This window comes from Zonotrichia leucophrys, chromosome 10 (assembly GCF_028769735.1).
Source record: "Zonotrichia leucophrys gambelii isolate GWCS_2022_RI chromosome 10, RI_Zleu_2.0, whole genome shotgun sequence".
NCBI classification, from domain to species: domain Eukaryota; kingdom Metazoa; phylum Chordata; class Aves; order Passeriformes; family Passerellidae; genus Zonotrichia; species Zonotrichia leucophrys.
The window spans coordinates 12673824-12698942 of NC_088180.1; the positions used below are offsets into that span (position 1 = coordinate 12673824).

At 48.3% G+C, this 25119-nt stretch overlaps 2 protein-coding genes across 2 annotated transcripts in view; one reads left to right on the forward strand and one right to left on the reverse strand.

Annotated features, from left to right (window-relative positions):
• Nucleotides 1–16580, reverse strand: part of FANCI (FA complementation group I) — a 23420-nt gene extending 6840 nt beyond the window's left edge. The window contains exons 1-25 of the mRNA XM_064721920.1: nucleotides 16450–16580; nucleotides 16296–16368; nucleotides 15623–15753; nucleotides 15062–15218; nucleotides 14926–14983; nucleotides 14448–14489; nucleotides 14073–14196; nucleotides 13055–13140; nucleotides 12757–12889; nucleotides 12452–12544; nucleotides 11825–11961; nucleotides 10854–11034; nucleotides 10173–10260; nucleotides 8893–9023; nucleotides 8173–8243; nucleotides 7187–7301; nucleotides 6681–6803; nucleotides 5520–5588; nucleotides 4369–4470; nucleotides 3379–3561; nucleotides 3163–3284; nucleotides 2607–2771; nucleotides 2177–2356; nucleotides 742–905; nucleotides 265–341 (exon numbers count right to left, since the gene is read on the reverse strand). Coding sequence (XP_064577990.1) covers nucleotides 265–341; nucleotides 742–905; nucleotides 2177–2356; nucleotides 2607–2771; nucleotides 3163–3284; nucleotides 3379–3561; nucleotides 4369–4470; nucleotides 5520–5588; nucleotides 6681–6803; nucleotides 7187–7301; nucleotides 8173–8243; nucleotides 8893–9023; nucleotides 10173–10260; nucleotides 10854–11034; nucleotides 11825–11961; nucleotides 12452–12544; nucleotides 12757–12889; nucleotides 13055–13140; nucleotides 14073–14196; nucleotides 14448–14489; nucleotides 14926–14983; nucleotides 15062–15218; nucleotides 15623–15753; nucleotides 16296–16368; nucleotides 16450–16533 — 2889 coding nt within the window. The 5' untranslated portion in view covers nucleotides 16534–16580. The remainder of the gene's footprint in view (nucleotides 1–264; nucleotides 342–741; nucleotides 906–2176; nucleotides 2357–2606; nucleotides 2772–3162; nucleotides 3285–3378; nucleotides 3562–4368; nucleotides 4471–5519; nucleotides 5589–6680; nucleotides 6804–7186; nucleotides 7302–8172; nucleotides 8244–8892; nucleotides 9024–10172; nucleotides 10261–10853; nucleotides 11035–11824; nucleotides 11962–12451; nucleotides 12545–12756; nucleotides 12890–13054; nucleotides 13141–14072; nucleotides 14197–14447; nucleotides 14490–14925; nucleotides 14984–15061; nucleotides 15219–15622; nucleotides 15754–16295; nucleotides 16369–16449) is intronic.
• A 2506-nt stretch (nucleotides 16581–19086) lies between these two features.
• RLBP1 (retinaldehyde binding protein 1) lies at nucleotides 19087–24703 on the forward strand. The gene is made up of 8 exons (XM_064722230.1): nucleotides 19087–19189; nucleotides 19991–20034; nucleotides 20260–20388; nucleotides 21008–21209; nucleotides 22373–22551; nucleotides 23239–23397; nucleotides 24001–24111; nucleotides 24221–24703. The coding sequence occupies exons 2-8, from the start codon at nucleotides 20023–20025 to the stop codon at nucleotides 24377–24379; spliced, it is 951 nt and encodes a 316-aa protein (XP_064578300.1). The 5' UTR covers nucleotides 19087–19189; nucleotides 19991–20022; the 3' UTR covers nucleotides 24380–24703.
• Nucleotides 24704–25119: the final 416 nt, after the last annotated feature.

Here is a 25119-nt window from a genome sequence, read left to right on the forward strand (position 1 = left end):
TGCAGATGGTCAGTGTGACTTTTAGAATACTCAGGTAAGTTTATGCTGCACTGAAGAACCCATAGTTCTGTAAACACACATGCACATCCACCCACCCTAAAGAAGCTTTCCTCAGGGATCAGAAACTTCTCTGAACTGCTAGTGAGTCAGTGCCACAGTTGCTATCACAAACTCAACCCTGTGGTCAAGCAACAGAGAGCTAGCAGTGTTTCCTGCCAGAATCCCAAATGCTTTGGAACACTTGCAGCACACAGTGGTACTCACCTGAAACTGTCGGATCTGGAAGGCAGCTTTCTCTGTGACATTAATATCCGCTTCTTCTGCGTCACCATCAGTAATATCTGGCAGAGACAGAAAGGTACAGAAAAAAAGCTAAATGCCAAGAGCAGAATACAGGATTTATTTCTAAAAGTGGGAAAGACTGCTCACAGCTAGAGGAGGAATACAGACTGCAGAACCACGGTGAGCTGAAAAACATGTTCACGGCAAACTTCAAATAAATGAATGCTGTGTCAGACCCCAGCTATCCTCTGCTGACAGACTGAGAGCTCTATAAAGGCAGGTAGAATATATCTCTAGAACCTGTCTCTGGTGTGAAAATCTATGCTACCTAAGCCCACTTTGCTGCTGAGAAACAAGAACCAGACCCATCTCTCCCTGGTTATGGATAAAGGGAGCTGCCCACACATGGGCTGGAACCTGGAGGGTAGAAAGCAGAGCAGAATGGTGTCATGTGCCTACCCAGGGCTTGCAGGAACTGGGGGATCTTGGCAGAGTACAGCTGCTGCACTGTGTTGAAGATCCGCAGCAAACCTTCCAAGCACAGAAGTGAAATGCTTTTGCCTTTCTTCTTCCCTGATTCCTCAACAATGGTGGGAATTGAAGTGTACCTCCAAAGCAGAACCCTGTGGGACGGCAGATGACATTTACTGCAGTAAAGCTGGCTGCATAGGGCAAGAACTAGATCTACTCTTAGGATCCCATTTTTAATATAACTAAACTGGAATGTCTTTTACCTACAGAAAATGGTGGGGAAGAAATCTTTTTTAAGAAGATTTTATTTCAATGTCAGCAAAACAGCTACTGCATTCTTCCTGCACAGCTAAATAATTTAATTCTTTCCAGGTGCCAAGGGACCTTCCAATCCCATTTCAAGTCCATCTTTTTACACTCATTTCTTCCACCTTCCTTTCCCTTTTTCTCAGACTGCCCTGACCACTGGTGTCAAATCCACCAGTGACAAAAAGAGCTTTACTCGTGGCAGTTTGGTTCTGTGAAATGTCAGAATTCACTACGGGGCTCTCTATAAATAAAATCAGAAAGGTAAAGGCAGGCAAAGCAAAGTAAAAATCTGTGAGGAAAGCAAAATTGTTTGGCCCAAAGAAGACTTTCCTATTTGTAGGCAAACATAATTTTCCTGCTTCCCTAACCCCACTTCTTCACTTTTTTGTTCCCTCTCCTTTCTTCTCATTAGTTCTGTTGCCTGCACAGATGATCTTATTCTGTTTCAATGTCCAATCACGCAAAACATGTAGCTCACATGTAGTCCTAATGACTGCAACAAAAATAGCCTCTATTATTTGGGGTGAGACACAAAACCGGCATTATGCATGGCAGGGGTAATTTGCATTTTGTGCTCTCTGCTGACTGGGCTCTGAAAAGACCCCATGCAGATATGACCTAGATTCCAAAAGACATTTACATGGTTCACATTCTTGGATTTCCAAAGGATTAGATGCATGAATGTCTTCAAGCATCTTGCAGAAGTCCTAAACAAATGATTTCTAAAGCTTGTGTCCCTCACACATCTGTTTTGTTCTGTAGCTCGAAGTGAATTTTAACTTTACTGCATTCCAGAGGCCCCAAGAATCCAGCCTGTAATCATCTTACCTTCTCTGTGACAAAGAGTGATGAACAAGAAGTCAGAAAGAGGCTGAAAATGTTTGATGGCATTTGGTTCTTCCAGGCCAAGTTATTAAAGCTGTATCACTCACTATGGCACAGAAACTGCAGCGCCTCCACTTGATTTCTCAGGAGCACAGGAAGGCACTGACCCCAACCCAGCAACAGCAACAGCATGAAACAGTTATGGACTGCATTCTTCTTCCAAAGAAGAATGAAAATAAAAATCCCCCAAAATGCATTGCTGATGTCTCCACGTGCCACACTGACTCACTGTGTGATTTTGCAGAGATTCTGGAACATCTTCTCGGGATTCTGTCCGTCTGGTCCGTCCGTCTGTCCCGTCTCCTCCAGCTGCTGCACCTTCTGCAGAGCGACGCTGACGGCGTAGCGCAGGAACTCCGTGCTGGAGCGCAGCACGGCCAGGCTCTCCTCGTGGCTCTGGGCATTGTCCCTGCAGGACCACAACTCTCAGACAACTGGGGATGCACACAGGAAGCTCAGGAATTCTCTGAGATCCCAAACTTAATGTGCATTTGCAAATAAAAGCTCTGGCTGAACTGAGGGTGGAAAAGACCCATTGTTTTGGTAGCTTGTAGTGAACACCCAGAGGGTAAGAGCTGCACCAGCCTTTCCAAGCACACTAACACAGGGTTTGAATTGATGTCTGGCTCTGCTCCACAGAGGACTGGACACCTTCTCACCTGAACAGAGCTGTGAGCAGAGTAGATACAAAACCCATGGACAGGAAGCTCCGTGCAGTTTTGTTGCTCAAGGCAGATTTGTTTTTTCCAGCTTTCTCCTTCAGGATTTCAGAGAGTTTGTTGTAACATGTAAACAGGCCTAGGACATCCTCAAACTTGTTCTTACTGCAATAAAATAGTATTATAGAAAGTATTAATGGAGAAAATACATTCTTGGAGTTTCTCATTTGAAGCTTCAGCTGCCAAATTACACAATGATGCTGCCTAAATGATGAAACCTGTTACATCTCCCTGCCTCCATAACAGTGTATACCGCACCCAATCCTCCTCAGCCTGCAATTCTACAAAATGTCAGATCCCATCTCCCACAGCACATGACATTCCAAAGGAAAACACTCCCCAAGGCTCTGTGAGTGGCTGTGCCACGAGGCACTCACACTCAGATCACTGATTCTGTGTTGGCACTACCATCCTGTGCCTGCAATGAGGCTGTACTCCAAAGAGCTGGGCAAATAATAGCACAGCTACTGCTATAGGGCAACATTTAATGTTTTACCTGAAATTCCCAATGTTGAAATTGTATTCAATCAGAACCTCACAAATTCCCATCACCTGAATGGCATAGATGTTGTTTTTCACACCGACACCAGAAGACAGCGAAAAATCTGCTGATTTATCCTGAGAGGTAAAAGAAACAAGTGAAAAATCTTTTCAAAAACTGACAAGAACTCGGCATCTTCTCCCACTGAGTCAAACTGAAAATCTGATTTACCAGTTCAAAGTCTTCCAACTCGCTCTTGATCATTCGTCGTGTGACAGATTCTAACATCTCTTCAAAGTTTTGCTCAAATCCCACATCCTCCTCCTCCTCCTCGTCATCTTCAGCTCCTTGGCACAGACGCACAGTGCTCTTGTACCAGGCAAGGCAGTGCTGGATGCAGCAGAGCAGGTGGGCCTGCAGGAAGCAGCCACACAGTCACACTCAGCCTCTGAGCTGGAGGTCACTGGCAGCAGGGGATAGGGGCCAGACTGTTCTGGTGGGATGTAAGGAGTTGTGGCTGCCTTTGCAACTGCCTTCAGTCTTGAGGATATGCCTGATTCCCAAATTGAGGGGGATCAGTAATCTCACACAAAGCTGCTCAGTTCCAGCTTCAGACAGTGCTCTGTGCCTGAGCTTTTCTAGATGGGATGTAAAGAATTAACTCCCACTGCTCCCTCCACCCAGACACCTCAGGTACTGAAGGAGAAGGGAAGGGAATTTCCAAAGGGACTCTCACTCTAGCTGAAGTGTCTGCACCCTTCCTGGGTGTGCTACTGCACACAAGCTTCCTTAGGGGAAAACAAAATTATTAATTTGAATTTGTTCCCTTGGAAATCCAACAAATCACTGAGGTTTCATCTCCAACAATTTCAAAGGAGCAAAACCAAAGGACAAACTCTTCCCCCTGCTACACACACACTGCACAACTATTTTATGTGGAATTAAGTTAAAGGAGGGAAAAAACCCCGTAGGGTGAACTCAGTGGAGGATAACAGAAGAACACTATTCCTAGAGCATTTTTCACACAGGTCTCCACAACCACTATGCTTGGGGAGCTCAAATAAATAGCCTGAGGCAGGGGTGAGATGCCCAGCTCTGTTGCTATTAAAAGAATTGCTCCAGGCTAGAAGAGGCTGAAGAAGCACAAGGTATTCAGCTCATGTAGGACAACTGTTAGTAACAGATGAGCTTGCAGCTGTGGCCAACCAATATAGCTCTTACCAGTGGTTCTTGCAGAAAGATTTGATCTCCCTGAGCCATAATACATCCCTCCAGTTTGAGTGGAGGCAGGAGGTCTGGCTGGGGCAGGTAATATTGCTTTATCTGTCACAGAAAACAAGAAATAAAAATAACCAGTTACTTGGTAACTGAGCCTCTTAAGATGTTTGAAAACAGAGCACAATCATCTTTGTACCCCATTATAGAGAGCAAAACCTGGCACTGTGATAAGGGGACTGTACAAGTACATGAGCCATGTCCTCTCCTCTACTGGTGATTAAAATCCCTTCTTAAGTTGCTCCTGTAGCTCAGCCAGGACACGTCAGTGCCCTAAAACAAGATTAGCTGACCACTTGCTGTTCTGTTGCCTCAACAAGTGACATCACTTGCACCCCACCTGCAGTGTTATCCCTCCTTTAAACAGTGAGGATCAATAGCTGCTGCTGCTATAGAAAGTTATAGATACAGAATGATGCTATAAAATTTTACACCTTTACACCAACTTACTATTAAGTGCCCTCTGTTACCCAAAAGCTATCTTGGCTCCGTTCATGTTCTTTTCCCAGACCCTATACTGTCATGGGAAAGCTGGAATTAGTCAGCATGAACTCTTTGGATGATTAAAGGGAAGAAAATTACTTGTCTCAAAGAAAGCACAGCCTGTCCAATGGATTGAGGAAATGTGATTGTCTTGTTGCCATGAGCAACACTGCTGGGGGATGAGTTAATCCTCCCAGATCCTACATGGACTTGGGTATTCTCCCGATGGGAAGACAGCAACAATAATTACTGTGTCAGCACATATCCTTGGGGAACTATGGGAGGGTAACTGCTGTGCACTGCCAAGGAACAGGGAGAGCACAAAGAACTTCTCTGGGCTCACATTTTCCACAGCACCTAAGAACTGAAGGGTTGGAAAGAGCTCCAAGAGATCTTTCCTCTTCCACCTGATGGCAGGAAATTTGTCTCCAGATGTTTACCCAGTCTGCTCTCTCAGAGTAGCAGGGGTTTGAACACTTCCTTAGGGAAATGTCACAGCACCCAAACATGCTTCCAGTGTGAGGAAAAACAATTTCCCCAATATTTAACCTGAATTTTTGCCATTTTGGTCGAAGTGCAGAATTCTGCAGCCTCACCACGGAGCAGGACTTTACCTGGGACAAAAGTGTTTCCATTATAGAGCTGGCCAGCTGGGAGTTCCTGCGAAGGACATCATAAAAACCCTGGAGACAGGAAGGAAGGACAAGTTGGCTGACACAGCAGAGAAAATGAACCACAGGCATAAGAAGTTGGCGTCATCAGACTGCCACGACACTCTGGCACCGCAAGGAACCATGAGGAAGTAACAATGTGCTCAGTGTAAAACTCCATACCTGGCAAAGCAAAGGCACCACAGAAAGAAGGTATGAATCAGAAAAAGTATGAATTTCCTCACAGGGGCCCTCTCACAAGCTGTATCTCCCTAGCAGCGGTGGCATCAAGCCCAGAGTGACTTTCACTGCTATTTAACACAAGCACAAGATCCAACTTCAAACTGTGAAACCCTGCTTCAAAGGCAAAACAAGCCAGTGGGGAAACTGTAGGAGGCAACAGATCCTGCAGACTGAGAAAACTCAGTGGATGGATAAAGCAAGTACAAGTTTTCTAGCAACAGTGACGAATACACCCAGAACTTGCAGCTCATCAAAGGTCAATCCAACCCAAGATAAGAAGGAAACAAAACCTCTCTGACTGGTACAGGGTTTTTTTCCTCAAGGTGATACCACATGGTTATAACACAACCCAAGATATCCACCCAAAAATGGCCCTTTATAACAGGCCTATCACAACAGACCTAAGGACAGCCAAGATTTTATAGAAACTTGGAAAGGAAAAGGAGAAAAGAGAGATCCCTGATGCAGTCTTTAAGGAAGAGTTTCTCCATACTCTCCAGACAGGGTTTCCTTTGGGGCCCATAATTTACTCTCAACAGCTCCACATCTAACCAGTGCCTGTTATACCACTCCTCCTCACAGGGCATCAAACATCCTTCCCATTCCCTAGGCCCTACCACAGCAAGACAGACTTTGACATATTTTTGCTGTTAAACAATGCATGAGCTGAAGAAGATACATCAACGTGTCTTTGGGTGCATAACGGTCAAAAAAACCGCAACAGAAGGAGTGAAAACATGTTACACATGTCCCATGAAGAACAAATCTGAGCTGAAAGCCTGTTTTTCACAGTAACATGGCTGCTATTTACCTGAGGCTAGAGAAGAATCAGACCACAGAAGAGCTTGTGGCTGTTTAAGGGACAGAAGAAACCATGTTTACCTCATATAACATGAGTCGAACGTCTGCTTGCTGGCTCAAACATCGCCTCAGGCTGCCCAGGATTTCCAGGCAGAAGGCTTCATTAGCTGCAGAATTATAGCAGGCATGAACATCTGCCTGGACCTGAGAAGGAACATTAGTCATGTTATACTGGTTACAATATCACAACACAGGAGCAAGGTGATAAGGCTCTGGCCCCTGAAGAATCACTGAGATAGTCCTTGTGCTGCCAGGCTCCTCATCACTGTCATGGAGCAGTGGGAGTGCTCCCCAGAGCACTGGTGCTGTGAGAATGGCTCTGAGAAGCAACATCTCTAGGCCAGCTTCTCTTTGCACATTGCACTTCCTAAAGCTTTCCTTACAGGAAGGAAATCCTTGCTGGATTTCCAGCAGTAATCCTTACTAAAGCTGTATTTCCATTCTGGGGAAACATTTTCCTTTTGAGTTGTTTCAAACAGTGGCTATTAGACAGACTGTCTCACATGGGACTGCAGAACAGCACTCACCTGAGTGGCACCAATGGCCTGGCTGCACTGGGAAGAGGACAAGCTGCCCAGAACCTTAAAATTTCTTAACAGGAGCAAAAAGCCAGCGACTGCAGCTTTACGAGCATCGAGCTGCCTGGGAATTGGGACAGGAAAGAGGGTTATGTAAGGAAATGTGGAAGCAAGAAGCTCAGAAGCACATAAAATATCAACTCAGCAATGCAAAAAGGGCCACAAATACAGAGTGACTGGGCCCTGTACAACTGTATTTCCCAAAAGGGCAGTACAGTTCCAAACAGTCAAAGCTGGGCAGTTTGCTGGAAACTCTCCTCCTCTATACTCTCAAAATATTCAATCTCCTTTCTGTCTTACAATGCTCACGCTCAGGAAAAGCCCAGGCCAAGACCCAAGTATTAAATATCCCTTGAAAGCTGGGAGAGTGTCACAGACCTCAGAGTTGGAAAATTCCTAATAAAAACCTGGTGTTTTGCTTCACTCACAGAAACGCCAAGTGTTTCCCAAGACCAAGTCCCTTGCTTTGAAAAATAATCCTAAATTTTGAATTCTATATTCATAACCAGGCAGCCAGTGGCCTACAAAATCCAGTCTACAATCACAGCAGGAGGGTTTGCTCAAAGCATGACCAAGACAACACCTTGTAAGAGATCAGAGGGAAGGTGGCAGCTCAGCATTTTGATCAGTGACTCCCCCCAGACCCTCCCTGGATGTATTTAGCTGTGGAATTGGTTTAAATTTTGCCTATGTATTTGGAGTTCCCAACAGCTTTCTGAACTTGCAAAGTCCATTCATTCAGATGGGGGCTGGGATTTTTGTTACCATTCAGTGGAGCTGTGGCTGTACTACAATTCCAGGCTAAAGGGACAGAAGTCACTATCCAGTTATGGGAAGAACATTATAAGAAGACAGCTCAAAATAAAAAATACTTCTGCTCCAAAACCATAAATGAATTGTAGAATTTTTTTCAAAGAATCCTCTCCCCAGCTTACCTGGAAAAGATTGCTTTTTGTAGAACAAGGATCAGGGAGTCCCTCACTGACATGCTGACTTTGAGCAGAGGCTGGAAAGGAAAATAACCTTTGGAGAGAAAAGCACTAAGGCATGCCAAGCCCTTGGGGCATATGAGCTCATCTTCCTCAGGCCCATCTGGCCCTGCATTTCCAGTACTGTCATCAGTACAGTAGGAAGGCCAAAACATTTTAAAATAGACAAGAAAACCCATAGAGTTGTGGCAGTGAGACACCTTAGCAGGTCAGTGAGGACACAGTGCAAGGGCTTAGGAAAATAACTGTTATCCCCAGGTTGGACAAAACAGGTGAAAGCTAAAACACCAGGGCAGTACCTCAGCCCAAGCAAAGAGGAACACTGACATGGAGCTTGGAAGAAGAAAAATCAATGTGACAGCTACAGCTGTTCAGCTAAACACTGTGGACTTCGTTTTCTACAGGGTGCAGCATCTGGGCATCTTCCAGATGAAAGGTCAGCACAGAGCAGTTTTGGTCCTGTGCCAGACCACACCATATGCTTTTTGCTAGAGGGCACATGCAAATCCATGCTTGAAGAACAGTTCCATGCTACACCAAACAACCCACAGCAGAGAATGAAGGCTGATTTCGTGAGGGTTATCAGATCATGCATGTAATTGTGGCCCAGAGCTGTCACTGGAACTGAAGGAGCAAGGAGATCCATGGAGAAATGCAAAGTTTTACCTGTACTGCCCGGAGAAGCCCTTGCACTGTGTCAATGGGCAGAAAGGACAAATTGTCAAAGGTCTCTGTGACTTTGGAGGATGAAGTCTGAAGCACGAGAGGAGCAGACACAACAATATTGGACAGCAAGTCTGAAAAATAAAAGGACAAAAAGAACAGCTGATGCCAAGGGGCCAGAAAAGCCTGAGCAGAAGATGTCTGTAGAGCTAACAATTACAGACTAATCAAAGACCTTCCATGGCACACAGAGGTCACTGACAAACCGAGTCTGCTGCAGACACCAAGCACTAAAAACGCTCCCAGCCCAGCTGAAGGGCTCACCCACCAGAGGGCACTGAGATGCAAGGGAAGAGGCTGCAGCACTGACATCCCAGCAGCCCCAGTGGCTTCCAAGCCCAAGGACAAGGAGAAGGCAAGGCTGGGAACGTGGAACAGGCAACTGACTGATGATTCTGATTTTCTGTGCGTCAGCTGTTCCATGGCAACTGCCTGCAAACATATTTTTCACCTGTGATGAATACAAGGCAGTCTGATGCAGCTGATACCTCAGCCAGAGGAGAAGGAACAACTGATTTTCTTGGCTTCAGGTCACTTCAGCAGGTGCTTCAGAAACCAAATCATATCCTGGGCTGCATCAAAAGCAGCTTGGCCATCAGGTTGAGGGAGGGAATTCTCCCCCTCTACTCCCCTTTAGTGAGGGCCCCCTTGGAGGACTGTGTCCAGCTCTGGGGTCCTCAGCACAAGCAGGACAGAGAGTGCTGGAGCAGGTCCAGAGAGGCACAAAAATGCTCGGAGGGCTGAAGCACTTTGGCTATTGAGATGGGCTGAGAATTGGGGTTGGTCAGCCTGGAGAAGCCAACTTTGGGGAGACATTGTTGTAGCCTTTTGGTACACAAATGGGCTTTATAAGATGGGGACAGACTTTTTATGAGTAACTTTGTGATAAGAATAGAGATAATAGTTTTAAACTAAAAGAAGGTAGATTCAAAGTGGATATAAATAAGAAATTTTTTATAGTGAGGATGGTGAAACATTGGCCCAGGTTGCCCAGAGAGGTGGTGGATGTCCCATCCCTGGAAACATTCAAGGTTAGGTTGGGTGAGGCTCTGAGTAACCAGGTCTAGTGGAAGATCTCCATGCTCATTACAAGGCAGTGGACTAGATGACCTTCAAAGGTCCCATCCAACCCAAACCCAGTTCTGTGATTTTATAATGAGTTTTGAGGAGCTGTGTTGTGACTGTCCACAGTGCAGAGCACATTTCTCTCTCTTTTCTGTTACCTATGAAGTGGCTGACAGGAGATGCTGCTTTTGTGAGGACTCTGTTCAGGACCTGCTCAAGAATATCACTTCTGATGGGCTCATGAACCTGAATGAGGAAGAACAATAAATAAAAATCAAAATCATTAAGATATTCCTGTACTTCACAGCACAGGCATTGTACAGTACTAAGCAAATCCAGATCTGAGAATTAAGCAAGGATGGTCACCAGAAATCCCCTTTCAGCTAAATCCACACAAATTGATTCAGATTTCATTCCAGGACAATCAGAACCAGCACATCAAGGCACACACAGTACACTCAGAACATAACGTTCAAATCATCTATGGGATCAAAATTTACAGTTTGGTCAAGATGAATGGATTTCAATCCCACCTTGTCAGATTTTATTTGTACCTCTGAATTTCTCTACCTCTGAAATTTCTTGGAAACTGTAATGCAGTTTATAATAATAGGGATTACACCAGTATCATGACAGCTGGAACAGATTAGAATTAGGTCTTCATGAGGATGGCCTCTTCCAGCTGGAAAGGGTCAAATAGGAGACAAAATCTAGTATTGTTTGCAAAAACTCACAATGGATATAGCAGGCAAGGTTTTGACACCATTTACCAGGACAGCATAAGAACAGAGTTGTTTTCCTCCCACCAAAAAAAAAACCTTCTCCAAAACCTACATTACCTTAAACGTTTCCAGCAGGATACTTGCTCCCAGTCTGCAAGCCTGCTGGGCTGGCATTTTTGAAAGGCCATAACTGTTATCAGCAGCTTTTCCTCCAAAGAGTTTTTTTGGTTCATAGGATTCCATTAGGCTGAATCCAAGATCCACCAGGCCTTGAGTAACATGGTCCCAACCAAATGCACTGAGGAAAACATGAAATACATGAGGAAAGAAACAACTTAGTCATAGAAAGATTTGGATTAGAGCTGAGGTAAAATCTTCTGCAATCATTCCAGGGTCCAAAGCAGCAATGAGAGATACTTGATGACAGCAGGGAAGATGACAGCCCTCACAACCCTGTGAGTGTCCTCAGGCTGAGGGACAGGTGCTCAGCACCTCTCTGCAGTCCTGGTTCTCCATCAGAATTCCTTTCCAGCCCAAAGGCTTCCTCACCATTGGGAATGATGTGCCCTCAGGTCTGACCTGAACATAACAGCAGGCTACAGTTGGGATGCACAGGTACCCTACTGATGTCAAGAACTTGAAGTTGGAGAAAAAGAGAAGAGGAATGCCTCCCATCAAACTAAAGGACAACTGGTGACAGACCAGAGCTATCCCACAGGATGTTTAAAGGACTAACCAGTAAACCAGATTAAACAGTGAACCTACTCCTCATCCCTTGATTAGAACACAAACTACAGCCAGCAGCATGACTCACACTGCAGATTAGGCCCTGATCAGTTTAGTCCTTTGTACCACCAGAGCCTGAGATTTGAGGTAAAAGGAGCAGATTTATACAGGCTTCACGTTGTTGTTGTTTTTTTTTTAATTCGCTAATATAAAACTGGGATAAAACCTTTGGATTTTGACACTGATCCCTACCAGCACATGGTCAGAAGTATTTAGCATCCCAGAGTGTTTCAACAAAGCTGAAACTCTCCCCACTTCTAAAGCCCATTGAATGTTCTGCAGCACGTGGCAGCACAACTCACCTATTTTTCACCACTTCCAGAATGACAGCAGTTATATCATATTGTTGAGGAAACAAATCCTGCAGAAACTTGGAGGCCTGAAGGAACTGCAGGTCCTTGCAGCTTCTTGTGATTGATGTTTTCAAGAAATCAAATATCTGGAACATAAAATCATTACGTGTGAGGAAATGATCTTTGAGATGGGACCTGTATAGTCTTGGGTATGTTCCAGTAAGAGCACCAGCCAGACACAAGTTCCACTACAGCCTGCCAAAAATCTTAACTCACTTCTTTGTCAGGACAAATACACCAGTCTCATTAAGTGCCTCAAGGAGAGTGACTTGCTGCCAGATGCTCTTCATGTGGCCACCACAGAGCCAAAACATTAGAAAAATGGACTGCTTTTCTTCTCATCCTACAATACCACAGGAATCACTGCTCTGGAAAATTGTGATATTGCTCTGGGGTCTTTTACAGTGTTCAGTAAAGTACAGCATACCAATGATCTAATTGCCTACCCACAAGCATCCTGAAACCAATTTAAGCCTAATTCTGATGGGACTCTGACCTAACCATGCTTCCTTTCCTTTACAGGGAGTGCAGAGTGCAACCCCATGGAAGCCTTCTGCAAGTTTATCAAGCACATACCTGCTCTTGCAGTCTGTGTTTTACAGCAACTGACAGCAGAAGAGCCACACTGAAGGGACACAAGGCTCTACCAGGGTCCTTCTGTTGCTCAGTCTAGGAAACAGCAAGGAGCAGTGAGAAAACTTGTTATCTTTACTGAAACACCCTGGAAATTCAGGCAGGCCATCAGGCACACGTCTCTTCAAAGATATCACAGCACTCGCTAAAGAGAACATGACTGCAATCATAAAAATTATTAAATCCCTTGTCCAGATAATAATTTAAGTTTTTAAACCAGAACAGTGGCTGCTCCATCTTTGCCATACCTTCAGATGTTTAATTAGCTCCTCACCCAGGTCCTGGTCCAGGTTGATGACAGAAACAATGTGCAGGATAACAGTGCCTTCCACGTGGCGGAGCTGGTCCAGGGGCGTTGTGGCCACCTCAAGGTCCACTGACCTGTAAGTTTTACCAGAAAATAAAAGCCAGAAATCATTCCTTATGGATCAAGAAGGATGATCTTGTACAAGGTTTAAGTGTTCAAATTCAAGGAGCCCTGGGCAGGAGCAGTGTGGCTACAAACACCCAGGCAGTAAAGAGAGGGGTAACAGAGCAAGAACTTACTCTGGAACCCTCTGTTCTTCCTTCTGTCTCTTATCCAGCTGGTTGAAAAAACTGATGATTCCTTCCAAAACAGTCTTCTTACTGCCCTGCAAGGCAGGACACTACAATAAGCCATTGCAGAGACTGCAGTATCCCAGAGAACAATACTCAATTCCCACACCTATCACAAATCTCAGAGTATCCTTCATTTCCCTCCATAAATTGCTAAGGCAGGTGAGCACTCCTCTATGGCTCATTTCCAGATTTCCAGTTTTCATATTTCTTTTGACTGCACTTATTTCTTTTGACTGCATTATAGAATAGCTGGAAGAAACTCAAGCTCTCAGGCATTCTGATTGTCTTTTTTCTTTTTTTTTTTGAAGTTGTTATTAATCAGAAAGGATCCTTTATGCTTTAATCAATTGGGAAGGCTTTCAAATTCCTAACTTTAAATCTAACAATACATTTTGGCCAGTGGACCCAAATGACCCTCTATAACACACATAAAATTTGTCTTTGGATCATTTTGGCATTGACTTGGTCACAAATAAAGCAAGGAAAAGAGCCATATCACCCTATCAAAGGGCAGAGATGTCCCTGGCAGCCTCTGCTCTGGAGAAGAGCACAGGAGATGACACATTCCCAGTACAAGTGAGACTACAGCCCAGTAGACAATCATCGTGTATGGGCTATTATTGCAGCATGCAGATCTCAGAGTGAGCAAAACTACTATTCAAACTACAAAACTACTGAAAAAAACCAATCCTCTCTGCTGTCTGCTAGCTCTGTGCTCATCCCTTATTTACCAAAGGTTTGCTTCTTTTCCCACAAGGAAGACCAAGATCCCATCTTTCTCTGAGCAGTCAGCTTCTTCAGTCTAGAGGGAGTTAGAGGAAACAAAACCTACTGATGTTCTGTAGTGTCCCTACAGCATGGCTTGGGAACAATCAGACTCCCTGCCAAAATCCAGACTAGAGATCACTCTGGACATTTTCTTTCTGTTAGACTAAACCTAAATCCAGATCCCATGAGCTTTTACCTTTGCAGAAAGCAGCAGCAGCTGATAGACCAGAGGGGGAATTTCCTGCAGGTCTAATTTGGAGAACATCCTAAGGACCTTTTCCACCACAAACTGCAGCTCCTCTCCTGATAGTGGAATATCCCTGTTGAATCAAAGATTTTTTTTTTCATAAATTTATTTGCCAAGACTCACTCACACATGGAATAAAAACCACGATGCCATGCCCAGATGTGTTTTGCATCCAAATCTGGTGTGGATGCTCACTGACCAACCATTCATGGTGCTTTGCCTGGCATGGTCAGACCTCCTATTTGTACTTGCCCCAAACTGCTTATGAAATAGGACACAGACAGAACCATGGCACAAGTTGATGTTGAAGAGAAAAAGAATTACCTGAACATGTTGGCAAGATGTATTACACACCGAGGATCCCACCTGGCAGAACAAAGATATGTTGGAAGATTGAGAGCAAGCTTGATTATCATTTAGCTCTCCCCTCCTACACAATTATTCAATGTCACCACTTCCCTGTTACATTCTGATACTAAAATTAGAAGCCAGATTTCCACCAGGAATCATCAGCACCAACCCAACCACCCACATTTCCAGAGTTCTGAACTGCCCCAGCCCCTTTAATAACAAATGCCAGAAAAGGAATAAAACCAAGCACTTCCTGAGACCAGTTCGTGCAGCAGTCTCACAAGCTCTGGGAACAGGCTGCTCCCTTGCTTTCCCAGCTGGAGAAGACACTGCCACAGAGGGCACAGATTCAAGGATGGCAGGACACACAGCCCATGGTGATGCATTTTTCCAAGCACAATGTGAAACACAATATTTTGCCACGAAACCAAGACCTGCCAGACATACATACTTGCTGGAGCAGAGGGTATTTATCAGCTGTTTCTTAAACTCTTCCCCATTCAGTTCACCTGAAAAAGCACAAGTCTTAGGAGCTGATTGCAGAAGAAGGGAGGACAAGCTGCAGAGAAGGAGCTGATAGGGGTTACCTTTCCCATAAGCCAGGTTCTCCTTTGAACTGGCCAGGGCTGTGAGAACAGTGGAAAACAGCTCCAAGGACTTCCCATTGGTCAGGCTGCCCCCTTTAATGACATCCACAAACAGGCTGGCAAGCTCTGCCAATGCGTGGCCTGGCAGCTGGCGGGCCTGGGAGAACATACAACAGGAGAGAGCCTGAGGCAGTACACAAAATTACACATACACATCCAAACTGTCACCAAAACCCACCAGAAGACAGAATTTCTTACAGGGAAATGCTCACTTTAAGGAAATATTCAGCCCCGAGGTCTCTGTTTTGTACTGTTCTCTACAGAACAGAGCAATAAATCAAGATTATGTGATTATAGGTTTAGAGTTTTGAGCCTAGGATTAAATATCCAAAGACAATCAAGTTCACACACTGAGCCAATTGCAATACAAGCTAATTTAGTCTAGGGAAGATCCATGGAAAGGATACAACTAACTTTCCTCAATGGCCTAGTGAAGTATCCCAATTTACATACTAAATTATACAAGCAGAGCCTAGGAAAGCCAGCCCAAAGGAGCTTTACCTCCAGCATCAGCAGTCCTATGATTTCAGACACCTTGCCCAGATGCAGGTCCCCTGACTCCACTAGTGGGACACAGTGCTTGTAAACCTGGAGTCTCCTGAGAACACCACTTCTCTGGGAACAGGGGGAGCCTTACAGCAAGCAAAAGAGGGACAAAAGAGTGGGGAGAAAGTTATGCAAGTAACATGTTGTGAAATGATAGGAAATCAGCAGGAATAAACTGTCACCTGGCTGCAACTTCCTATTTTACCTATCTGGCAAAATAAATAAAAAACCCCAGAGAACAGGAAATGAGATACTTGGATAAAATAGTCGGCCACCCTATTACCATATCCTGTGGTTCACTCAGCCTGCTGCCAGAGACCAGGAAATGTCAAAACTTCGAGAAGAACCAGCTGGGCAATTAGCTCTCCCCTGGCCAGCTCAGTGCTACTGCAAGGGCTCTCAAGAACAAACCGCACTTACCACGGGCTCTTCACAACTCCAGCACAGTTTGCTATCTCCCCGCGTGTATTCTGGATGCCGTGCTTCCCTGTGACAGCCCTGACCAGCGGGTTTCTTACCAGAAGTGACAATTCCCCCTGCTGCTGTGCGCTTTCCTGCGTGCTGCACCCACCGGCCCCCGCCAGGGCTGGGCCCGCAGCCCCCCGAGCTCAGCCCACACATCACCCACCTTTGAAGATCCCTCTGAGCAGAGCCGCCGTCTCCCTGCCCTTCAGGGCCTGCCTGGTCACCATGTCGCCCAGCTGCAAGACAAGGGGACGCTGTGAGCCCCCGCTTGGGGAGCATCCCCGCTCCCGCCCGACCCGCGGGCACCGCGCACCCACCTCGCCCTCCGCCAGGCTCTGCAGGGCCTCCTGCAGCCGCTCGGGGCCCTCCTCGGCCGCCAGCGACAGGATGCGCTGAGCCATGGGGCCGGGAAACACCGGGACCGCCGGCCCGCGCCTCCGGGCCCCGAAATTCCCGCCCGGAAGTGGCCGCGCGTCACCCGGGGAACAGCGCCCGCCCCCGGCGCGCTGCCCGCCCCCGGGGCCGCAGGTTCGAGTCCCGCGGGGGGAGTGTCGCTGTGTCACAGCGTGGGTCAGGCTGGGTCAGCTGGTCCGGCCTCCCTGCCCAAGCAGGGTCGTCCTAGGTGTGAAAAATGCGTATTTTATGTTTGGCTTTTCGCGAATATTAAAATGAATATTATATGTGTTGTGTTAGAAAGTAATGCTGCATTAATTCTCTCATGTAATATGTTAAATATAGTTTTAGGTTGTAACAAAATGTTAAAATAGAAACTATGCTATGTAGGATACTATTTTTTTCTTAAGAAAGGACTCGCACTGAGATAGCAGTCACAGGACACTTAAATCTTTCAGAGAAAGAGAATTTATTGCTCCATTATCAAGAGAAATAAACTTCTTCCTGCCTCACTTGGGCAGGACGACACCATTAGGATTCAGAGGAAGAAGTTGATGATGACCAGATAGAATCCTGTATTTTAATGGAATTTATGCATCATGTATGAGGTGTATGAATATGCAACAGGCTGTTGCTTTTAAGGGTTAATCCTCTGTTAACGAGTGTCATTTTCAGGCTTGTGCTGCCCAGAAAAAGGTACCCGGACTGCCCGTAACTCTTTGTTTCTATTGTCTCATATTGTCCTAATTCAAATTGTCCAAATTATTATTACTCTAATTGTATTACTATTTTTATAACCATTTAATTACTATTAAGCTTTTAAAACTTTAAAAACAAGTGATTGGCATTTTTCACACACCCACGTGGGGTTTGGATACGTTCGAGTAAACCCCTTAATTCCGGGGGACATGTGGGGTGGCCTTGAGCGTACCAGGAGGTGTAGCCTGCCTTTAAGCAGCAGGATTTGGCCAAAGGATCCCAAGCCAGCACAGCGTGGGATATTTCACAAGCCCCATGCTCATGTGGAGCAGGAGTTGATGTGCTGAGGGTTTGACATGGGGCTGTGGGCAGGGGGATAACCAGACCTGGAAGGGAGAAGTGCACTTAGGGCTCTGTCACGGCACATCAGGGTGGGTCCCCCTTGAGACACATTTATCCAGGGAAAAACATTCTCTTTGTGATGCCAGGGGTTGTAGGTGTGTCTGCAGAACTATTTCACTTGTGCTGACCGTGCTGGCCAGGATGCCCAGGTGCCCCAGGGATCACAGGTTCTCTCTAGCACCGCAACAGAGCATTATTTGGTCTATTTGGGAAATCCCATGCTGATGATGCACCCCTGTTATGCACTGAGCTGTACACAAAGGTCCAATGAGCTGTAGGAGGGAGCTGAGCCTTGCACCAGGGCTGTGGGAAGGGGTTGGGAGGGTTGGGGGTCTCCTCTGAAGAGCATGGCATGCTGCCTCAGGCTGCAGTGGCATTGCTCAGGGGTTTGGCACAGGTTCGAATTTTCCCTCAGCAGCACCCCAGCCTTTCATCTGGAGTCTCGTGCCTTCCTCCTCCTCCTCCCTCCCTCACATCGGGGTCTCAGCTCCACTTGCAGGACAGCCCTGTGTGGAAACCAAATCCGTAAATCCCAGGGGCATTACAAAACATGCCTTGTGTAAGGCCCTTCAGCCCTGCTCTGTGCTTAGCCCGGCCCTGCCACCTCCCCAAAATCCCCACCATGGTAAGAGCCTGGCCAAGCTCCTCTCCTGGGCTTGAGCACAGCTCCATCCTCTCCACATCTTCACACAGATCCCACAACCCTTGACCCAAAGAATTAAGGCTGCAAGGGCTCTCCTGCCCTGTGTAGCTTCAGCATGCTGGGGCATCCCAGAAAAGCCATTTTGCCATCCTGCTGCACCCACATGTGGGCTGAGCTTAGTTTCTCCCACGTACTGGGGCTCCCCTCCCTTATGGCTCTGTGGCATCTCCAGCTCCCAGAGCTCCGAGCAATCATCACTTGAGGGCATTGTAGAAATGTTGTCTCTGTCTTTTTTTATAAGAGCTGAAAGGAGCCTTGTATGGATGCTGGTTTGGGAGGCCCCATAGGGGAGGAACTGGAGAGCCCCAGGAGCATCCTCTGCCACAGACCCTTCCCTGCAGCCAGACCCTGCCCACACAGCCAAACTCACAGCAAGGCCTTGCCCACACAGACAAACTCACAGCAGGGCCTTGCCAGGGTTTGTGGGGCAGGAGCTGGGGAACAGATCTGTCCTGCTCACCCCGGGGAGCAGGCCGGGATGGCAGGCTGCCCACCCCCTGCCTCTGCCCCTGCCCCGTGCTAATGAGCGAGTTACACAACAAGGAGCTTTTATACTTTGTTAATCGGGTCCGGCATCCAGCCCGCCTCGCCACGCACACTCCCGCTGGCCGTGGAGCCCCGGCTCCCTCCTTCTCTCTCCTCAGCTGCCTTTTGTAATGTTTTAATGGGGTTTCTTTCCTGGGCTGGGCTGACTTAATTGCAAAGCTGCAGTGAGTTGATGCCTTGTGACGGTCTAATCCCAACCCGGTGACTCTACAAAGCTTTCGCCCGGCTCCCTCCTGCTCCACTCCGGCCTCGCCACCTCTGCTCCCATTTCAGCTCTGTGCACTCACCTGCTCAGGACATTTCTGCTCCTCCTGGTGAGTACCCAGGACATTTTTCAACTGGAAGAACAGCGTTGAAGAGCATCAACCTCACTCAACCTGGCATCTCCAGAGCTTGAATTGGTTTTGATGCCTATCCCTTCCCCAGGAGGTGGAGGGAAAGAGGATGGGCCTGGGAAATGGGTGAGCTGGAGCCAAGCATCCCTCACAGAGCCTGGGCTTGGAGCTGGTGCTACAGCCAGGCAGGGGTAGGTGCTGGAGGCAGGATGAAGGCAGCCCTCCTCCTCCTCGTGGATGGGAACAAGGTGTTTCACCCAAACTGCGTTGGAAAGATGCTGAGAGGTTTGCAGTCCAGCCTTGCAGCTGGTGGAGCAGTGAGATTTGAGAGTTTGGGAAATACTTTAGGGATGAGTATTTATTTTGGTAATATTATTTATTTTGGTAGTAGAAATACAAGGATGAGCTGGCTGCCTGGCCCAAGTCGGATGCTCGCCTCTGCCAATGGGAAGGTGGTCTGAGACCACCTGGGTGAGGGCAGGCTGAGATACCCCCAGCCAAAAGAGGAAAGGCAGACTGAGAAAAACATGTGAAAGTATCAGATGATAAATACACAGATTTTTAAGCTGCTTTTGAAAACATCCTTGGTGTTGCTCCAGGCTGCTCAGCCTCCTCGGGCAGGCTGAGATGCAGGCAGTAGGTGATGGAGCTGAGGAGGGTTGGGGGTCTCCTCTGGACGCCCACTTCTGCCCCTGTCTGTGCAAGATGTCAGGGAATGGGGCATAAGGGAGGCCGTGGAGACCATTTGGATCCATGCTGATTCCTCCTTCCCTCTGCCAGTGTCCTGCTGCTGACAGAAGACAGAGGACATCATGTCTGCAGTTGTGAGTACTGTCCCCACACTGCCCCATCCTCTGTGCCCTGACCATGCCCTCCCTGCAGCGCTGGGATGGGGTGCACAGGGTGCACCTCGGTCCAAGCAGCACACAGCCCATCCCTATCCCACTGCACCCCCTTGTGTGGAGCCTCTCCCCTTCCCCAGAACTCCCAGGTGGGGCAGGGGGCTGGGGGGCTGTCTGGGGAGCCCCCACAGCCTCTCCTCCCCGCAGACGGGCACGTTCCGCATCGTGTCGGAGGAGGAGCAGGCGCTGCGCTCCAAGCTGGAGCGCCTCACCACCAAGGACCACGGGCCTGTCTTTGGGAGGTGCGAGAAGATCCCCCCACACACCCTGCAGAAGGTGAGGCAGCTGTGGGGAACGGGGGGAAGGTGCAGCTCCTGCTCCTCAGGGGACAGAGGAGACTCTGCTGTCTCTTACACTCACCAAAATGTCTCCAGGCTGGGGATTCAGTGACCCTGCCCTCCTTACGCTGGGATGCTGCAAGGAGCTTTATTGTCCTTCCCCAGTTTTTGGGTGCCTCCAGGACCCCCATGTGATGGTGTTCACAGGGTCTGAGGATGAGGGAAGAGATGAAGATTTGACTCTATGTTTTAGAAGGCTTAATTTATTATTTTATGATATATTAAAATTATACTAAAAGAATAGAAGAAAGGATTTCATCAGAAGGCTGGCTAAGAATAGAAAAAGAAAGAATGATAACAAAGGCTTCTCTCTTGGACTGAGAGTCTGAGTTAGCTGACTGTGATTGGTAATTAATTAGAAACAACTGCATGAGATTAATTACAGATTTACTTTTTGCATTCCACAGCAGCAGATAATTATTGTTTACATTTCGTTTTTGAGGTTTCTCAGGAGGAAAAATTCTAAGGAAAGGGTTTTTCATAAAAGATGTCTGTGACACCCCCGGGGTGTTTCAGCACGCGTGCCCATCGCTGGGTGCCCTCTCTGCTCCCCCCAGGCAAAGGACGAGCTGAACGAGACGGAGGAGAAGCGGGAGGTGGCGGTGAAGGCGCTGCGGGAGCTGGTGCAGGAGCGGGCGGGCGGTGAGGATGTTTGCCAGAAGGTGGCCGAGAAGGTGCAGGAGAGGGACGACTCCTTCCTGCTCCGCTTCATCCGCGCCCGCAAGTTCGACGTGCACAGAGCCTATGACCTGCTGAAAGGTGGGGAGGGCACAGAGCCCGTGGCCTGCTGAAAGGTGGGGAGGGCTCCTGGGTTGTGATGCTGGTTGAGGATGAGGGTACACATCCCCCAGCAGTTCCCTGTCCTGTGCTGGTGCCTCCTAGCCCAGACTGGGCTGTGCTGGCAGAGTAGGACCCCAACGTGGGAAGGGAATGAAGAGAGGGGGTAAATAGCAAAAGTCAGGGTTTGAAGAGAGGGGATGAATAGAAAAAGTCAGGTCGAGGGGCTTGAAAGGAATTGAGATAGGGGAGGAAATAAATGAGTGTGACACCAGGCATCCTGCAGCACCAGGACAGTCCCATTCCTTGCAAATTTATCCCAAAAAAACTGGAAAAACCCCTCACATTTGGTGATGGTTTCATTTGTGCAGCAAACCCAGCTGGTTTGGGCTGCATCCCCTTGAGACCCCCATGCCCACTTTCCCCTCTGTACCCTGTAAGGAGCCAGCTCTGCACCCTCCTGATGTTCCTGTGCATGGTGCCTGGGGATCTTTTCACCCCTGTGGCACCTCTATGTCTGGGGACAGGTTGGGGTGCTTGTGGCACCCTCTCCTCACACTGGGAGTGACCCAGAGGGATGGAGGGGAAGCAGAAGAGCAGCCCACAGGCTGGCTGCTGACTGGAACCTGCCTGGCTCCAGCTCTGCTCTTCTTTGTGTCAGCTTAGGGGATAATGAGTTGTAATTATCAGTGCTGGCTCTCAGACAAGCTGTTCTGTTTGCCAGTATTTTCCCAGGATGAAATTCCTTGTTTTGTGCCTGCAGGGTGCCAAGAGAGGGTAGATGGGAGTTTTCACCCAAACAGGGAGGAAGGGGAGAAGGGAAATGAGGGGGAAAATTACTTTATCTACTTGTTAAGGTGTTGGAGAGAAAGCAGGTGTGAGAAGCTTCTGGCAAGGGGAGGGATTGCACCAAGCATGCTGGGGCTGGTCTGCTGAGCTTCTCTTTCCTCCTTTGTCTTCCCTCTTTGCTTTCCACCTTTCCCCCTTTGCTGGAGGAGTCCTGACCCACGTGTGCCACAGGCAGAGCTTTCCACAGCTCTCGGATTCTGACATCTCAGCATCACCAGCCCATCCCGTCTCTGGCAGCTCCCCCAGCTTCCCGAGGCTGGGCAAGCAGCCAGTTTTCCCAATTTTTGCCTCTGCAGGCTACGTGAATTTCCGGCAGCAGTACCCGGAGCTGTTTGACAACCTGAGCCCCGAGGCGGTGCGCAGCACCATCGAGGCCGGCTACCCCGGCATCCTGGCCAGCAGGGACAAGTACGGCCGCGTGGTGATGCTCTTCAACATCGAGAACTGGGACTACGAGGAAATCACCTTCGATGAGGTGAGCCCAGCTCAGAGGCTGCTCCCACAGCTGCGGTGCTGCTTTTGGGCTTGTCCTGCTCAGACCTGTGAGCACAGCATCCTTACACACACACACACACACTGAGCATCCTTACACACACTGTGAGCACATCATCCTTACACACACTGAGCACAGCATCCTTACACACACACACACACACACACACACACACACACACACACACACACACGTGCATCTGTCCAGCCATACAGGTGGAAGTAAATCTGCAGCCCTCTGCATTTATCCTTTGAGAGAGCAAAGGATGTAGTGCAAGATGCCAAATTAATGGGTGCATCCCCCAGCCTGTGTAACACGGGCTGAAGAAAGACACCACACTATTAAATCAGGGCCAGAGGAAGAAACTGAGGCACAGGGCATGAGAAGGGCTTCTTGGCAAAGAGGTCTTCAAATCTTCTCCCAGTTTCCTTACCTGCTCAGCTCTGAATCTGGTCTCAGTGTATTACTGATCCAGATCTGATGCTCATGACTTGAAAAGAGAATGTGTTCACCCTCTCCCTGCTCTGATATCTTGGGGCTGGCTGTGACAAGCAGGCTAGAGTCCAACAGTCCCTGGATAACACTCCATGGAACTCCTCCTGAGTACCCCCTAGGGTCTATGGCAGGTGAGACCTCATACAAGACCCTGCTGTCTCTCCTCTCCATTAGATCCTTCGTGCCTATTGTATTATCTTGGAGAAGCTGCTGGAGAATGAAGAGACCCAGATCAACGGGTTCTGCATCATTGAGAACTTCAAGGGCTTCACCATGCAGCAGGCATCAGGGATCAAACCCTCCGAGCTCAAGAAGATGGTGGACATGCTGCAGGTGAGGTGGCAAAGTCTGCACCCAGCAGTGGCAGAGGGGACCCTGGGCAAGCAGGGAGCTCAGAGGCAGGGCTAGCACGGTTTGGGATTGCCACCATGCTGGAACAATGTGAAAGCATTGTGGAGAGGCTGTTCTTCATCACCCTGTCCCTGCCTTGCCAGCTAATTGGCTTAACCCTGCAAAATTTTCCCCATCCCATCTCCCTGCCTTCTCAAATCCCTAACCAGAAGCAGTGCTACCACTCCTTGCAGCATCCATGGGCATGGCCTGGAGGGCTTTCCTCATGAGCCTCTCAGCCCAGCCTGGTCCAGGCTGGATAGAGACACAGGCACTCCAGGATTTCTGCCCTTGGACCAAATGCCAAAGACACTTGGCTCTTCCCAGGGAGGGTCCTTCTCATGAGGAGCAGTCTGGGAGGTTCTTCAGCTCCCTGGTACTCCTGAGGTGGAGGTGGCTGATCCTCTGGGTCAGAACAGAGAAAGGGACATGGAGCAAGGAGAGGTGTGGCAGTGCTGGTGTATCCATTGCTGCCTGCTCAGATCAGGGTAAGATCTGAGCAAGGGTAAGATCTGTAACCATCTGTGTCTGGGTTTGGGATCCCAGGACTCCTTCCCAGCGCGGTTCAAGGCTGTCCACTTCATCCACCAGCCTTGGTACTTCACCACCACCTACAACGTGGTCAAACCCTTCCTGAAGAGCAAACTGCTGGAGAGGGTGAGTGTGGGAAAGGGACCTGCAGGCAAAGGCACGTCCTTGGGTGGAACAGAGCAGCTGGGAAGAGCTGTCCTGATCCTCTGCTGAGGGCTACTCCCATCTCCCCCAGGTCTTTGTGCATGGTGAGGAGCTGGAATCCTTCTACCAGGAGATCGATGCTGATATCTTGCCAGCAGACTTTGGTGGCAACCTGCCCAAGTACGATGGCAAAGCAACTGCAGAGAAGCTCTTTGGGCCTCGCATCGAGTCTGAGGACACAGCTCTCTAAAGCAGGAGCCTGCTGCTCTCCCCTGTACCAGAGCACCAGAGGTGGCCCTCTAACCCCACCACCTCCCTCCTGTAGCGTTGCTTGAGTGACTGTTCGTGCTGCAGCAGCCTGGGTGTGCTGCTCCATGCCTGACCCTCCTGTCCCCACTCCAGGCACAGGGCTGTCCCTCCCAGGCACAGCATCCTTCCCTCTGGAGCTGCTGGGGAAAGGAGGCCACCAGCCCTCTCCCACAGCCTTTCCTGGAGCTGCAAGGGGAGGACAGGAGAGTGTCTGCTCTGGGAAGGGAGGGCTACAGTGAGGGAGAAATAAAGTGTTTAAAGCAGAGCTCTGGTGCCTCATGGTGAGGAAGAGGGGCACAGCTTTTTGGGTGCTGGCTGTGTTGGTGGTTCTAAGGAGACCAGGAGTGCCAGTGTTCGGCAGGAGACCCCAGTCCCCTCATCACTGACTCCACTTTGGCACCAGGACCAAGGCACTGTCCATCTCCATCCTCCCTGCATTCCAGATCAAGTCCTTTTCTTGCCTGAGAAAGGGCCCCCAGTTCTTTCTTATCTGCTCTAACCAGGGAAGAGAAAACAGATGCAAAACAAATACCCAACCAGGGTCCCAGCTGGAGCTGTCTCTGCCCAATTCCTTCTTGGGCAGGAAGGAGAACAGAACCTGAGCAGTCATTGGGACTAGGAAATTATTTCAATCACAAAACAATTGAAAGACAAGCAGAATGTACCCTCCTAAATCCTTCA

Bases quoted from the DNA above. Each gene is read 5' to 3' on its own strand.
- RLBP1 (XM_064722230.1), top strand. The intron at 21,210-22,372 runs GTGGGGAGGGCA...TTGCCTCTGCAG, and splicing joins AGCCTATGACCTGCTGAAAG to GCTACGTGAATTTCCGGCAG. The intron at 22,552-23,238 runs GTGAGCCCAGCT...CCTCTCCATTAG, and splicing joins AGGAAATCACCTTCGATGAG to ATCCTTCGTGCCTATTGTAT.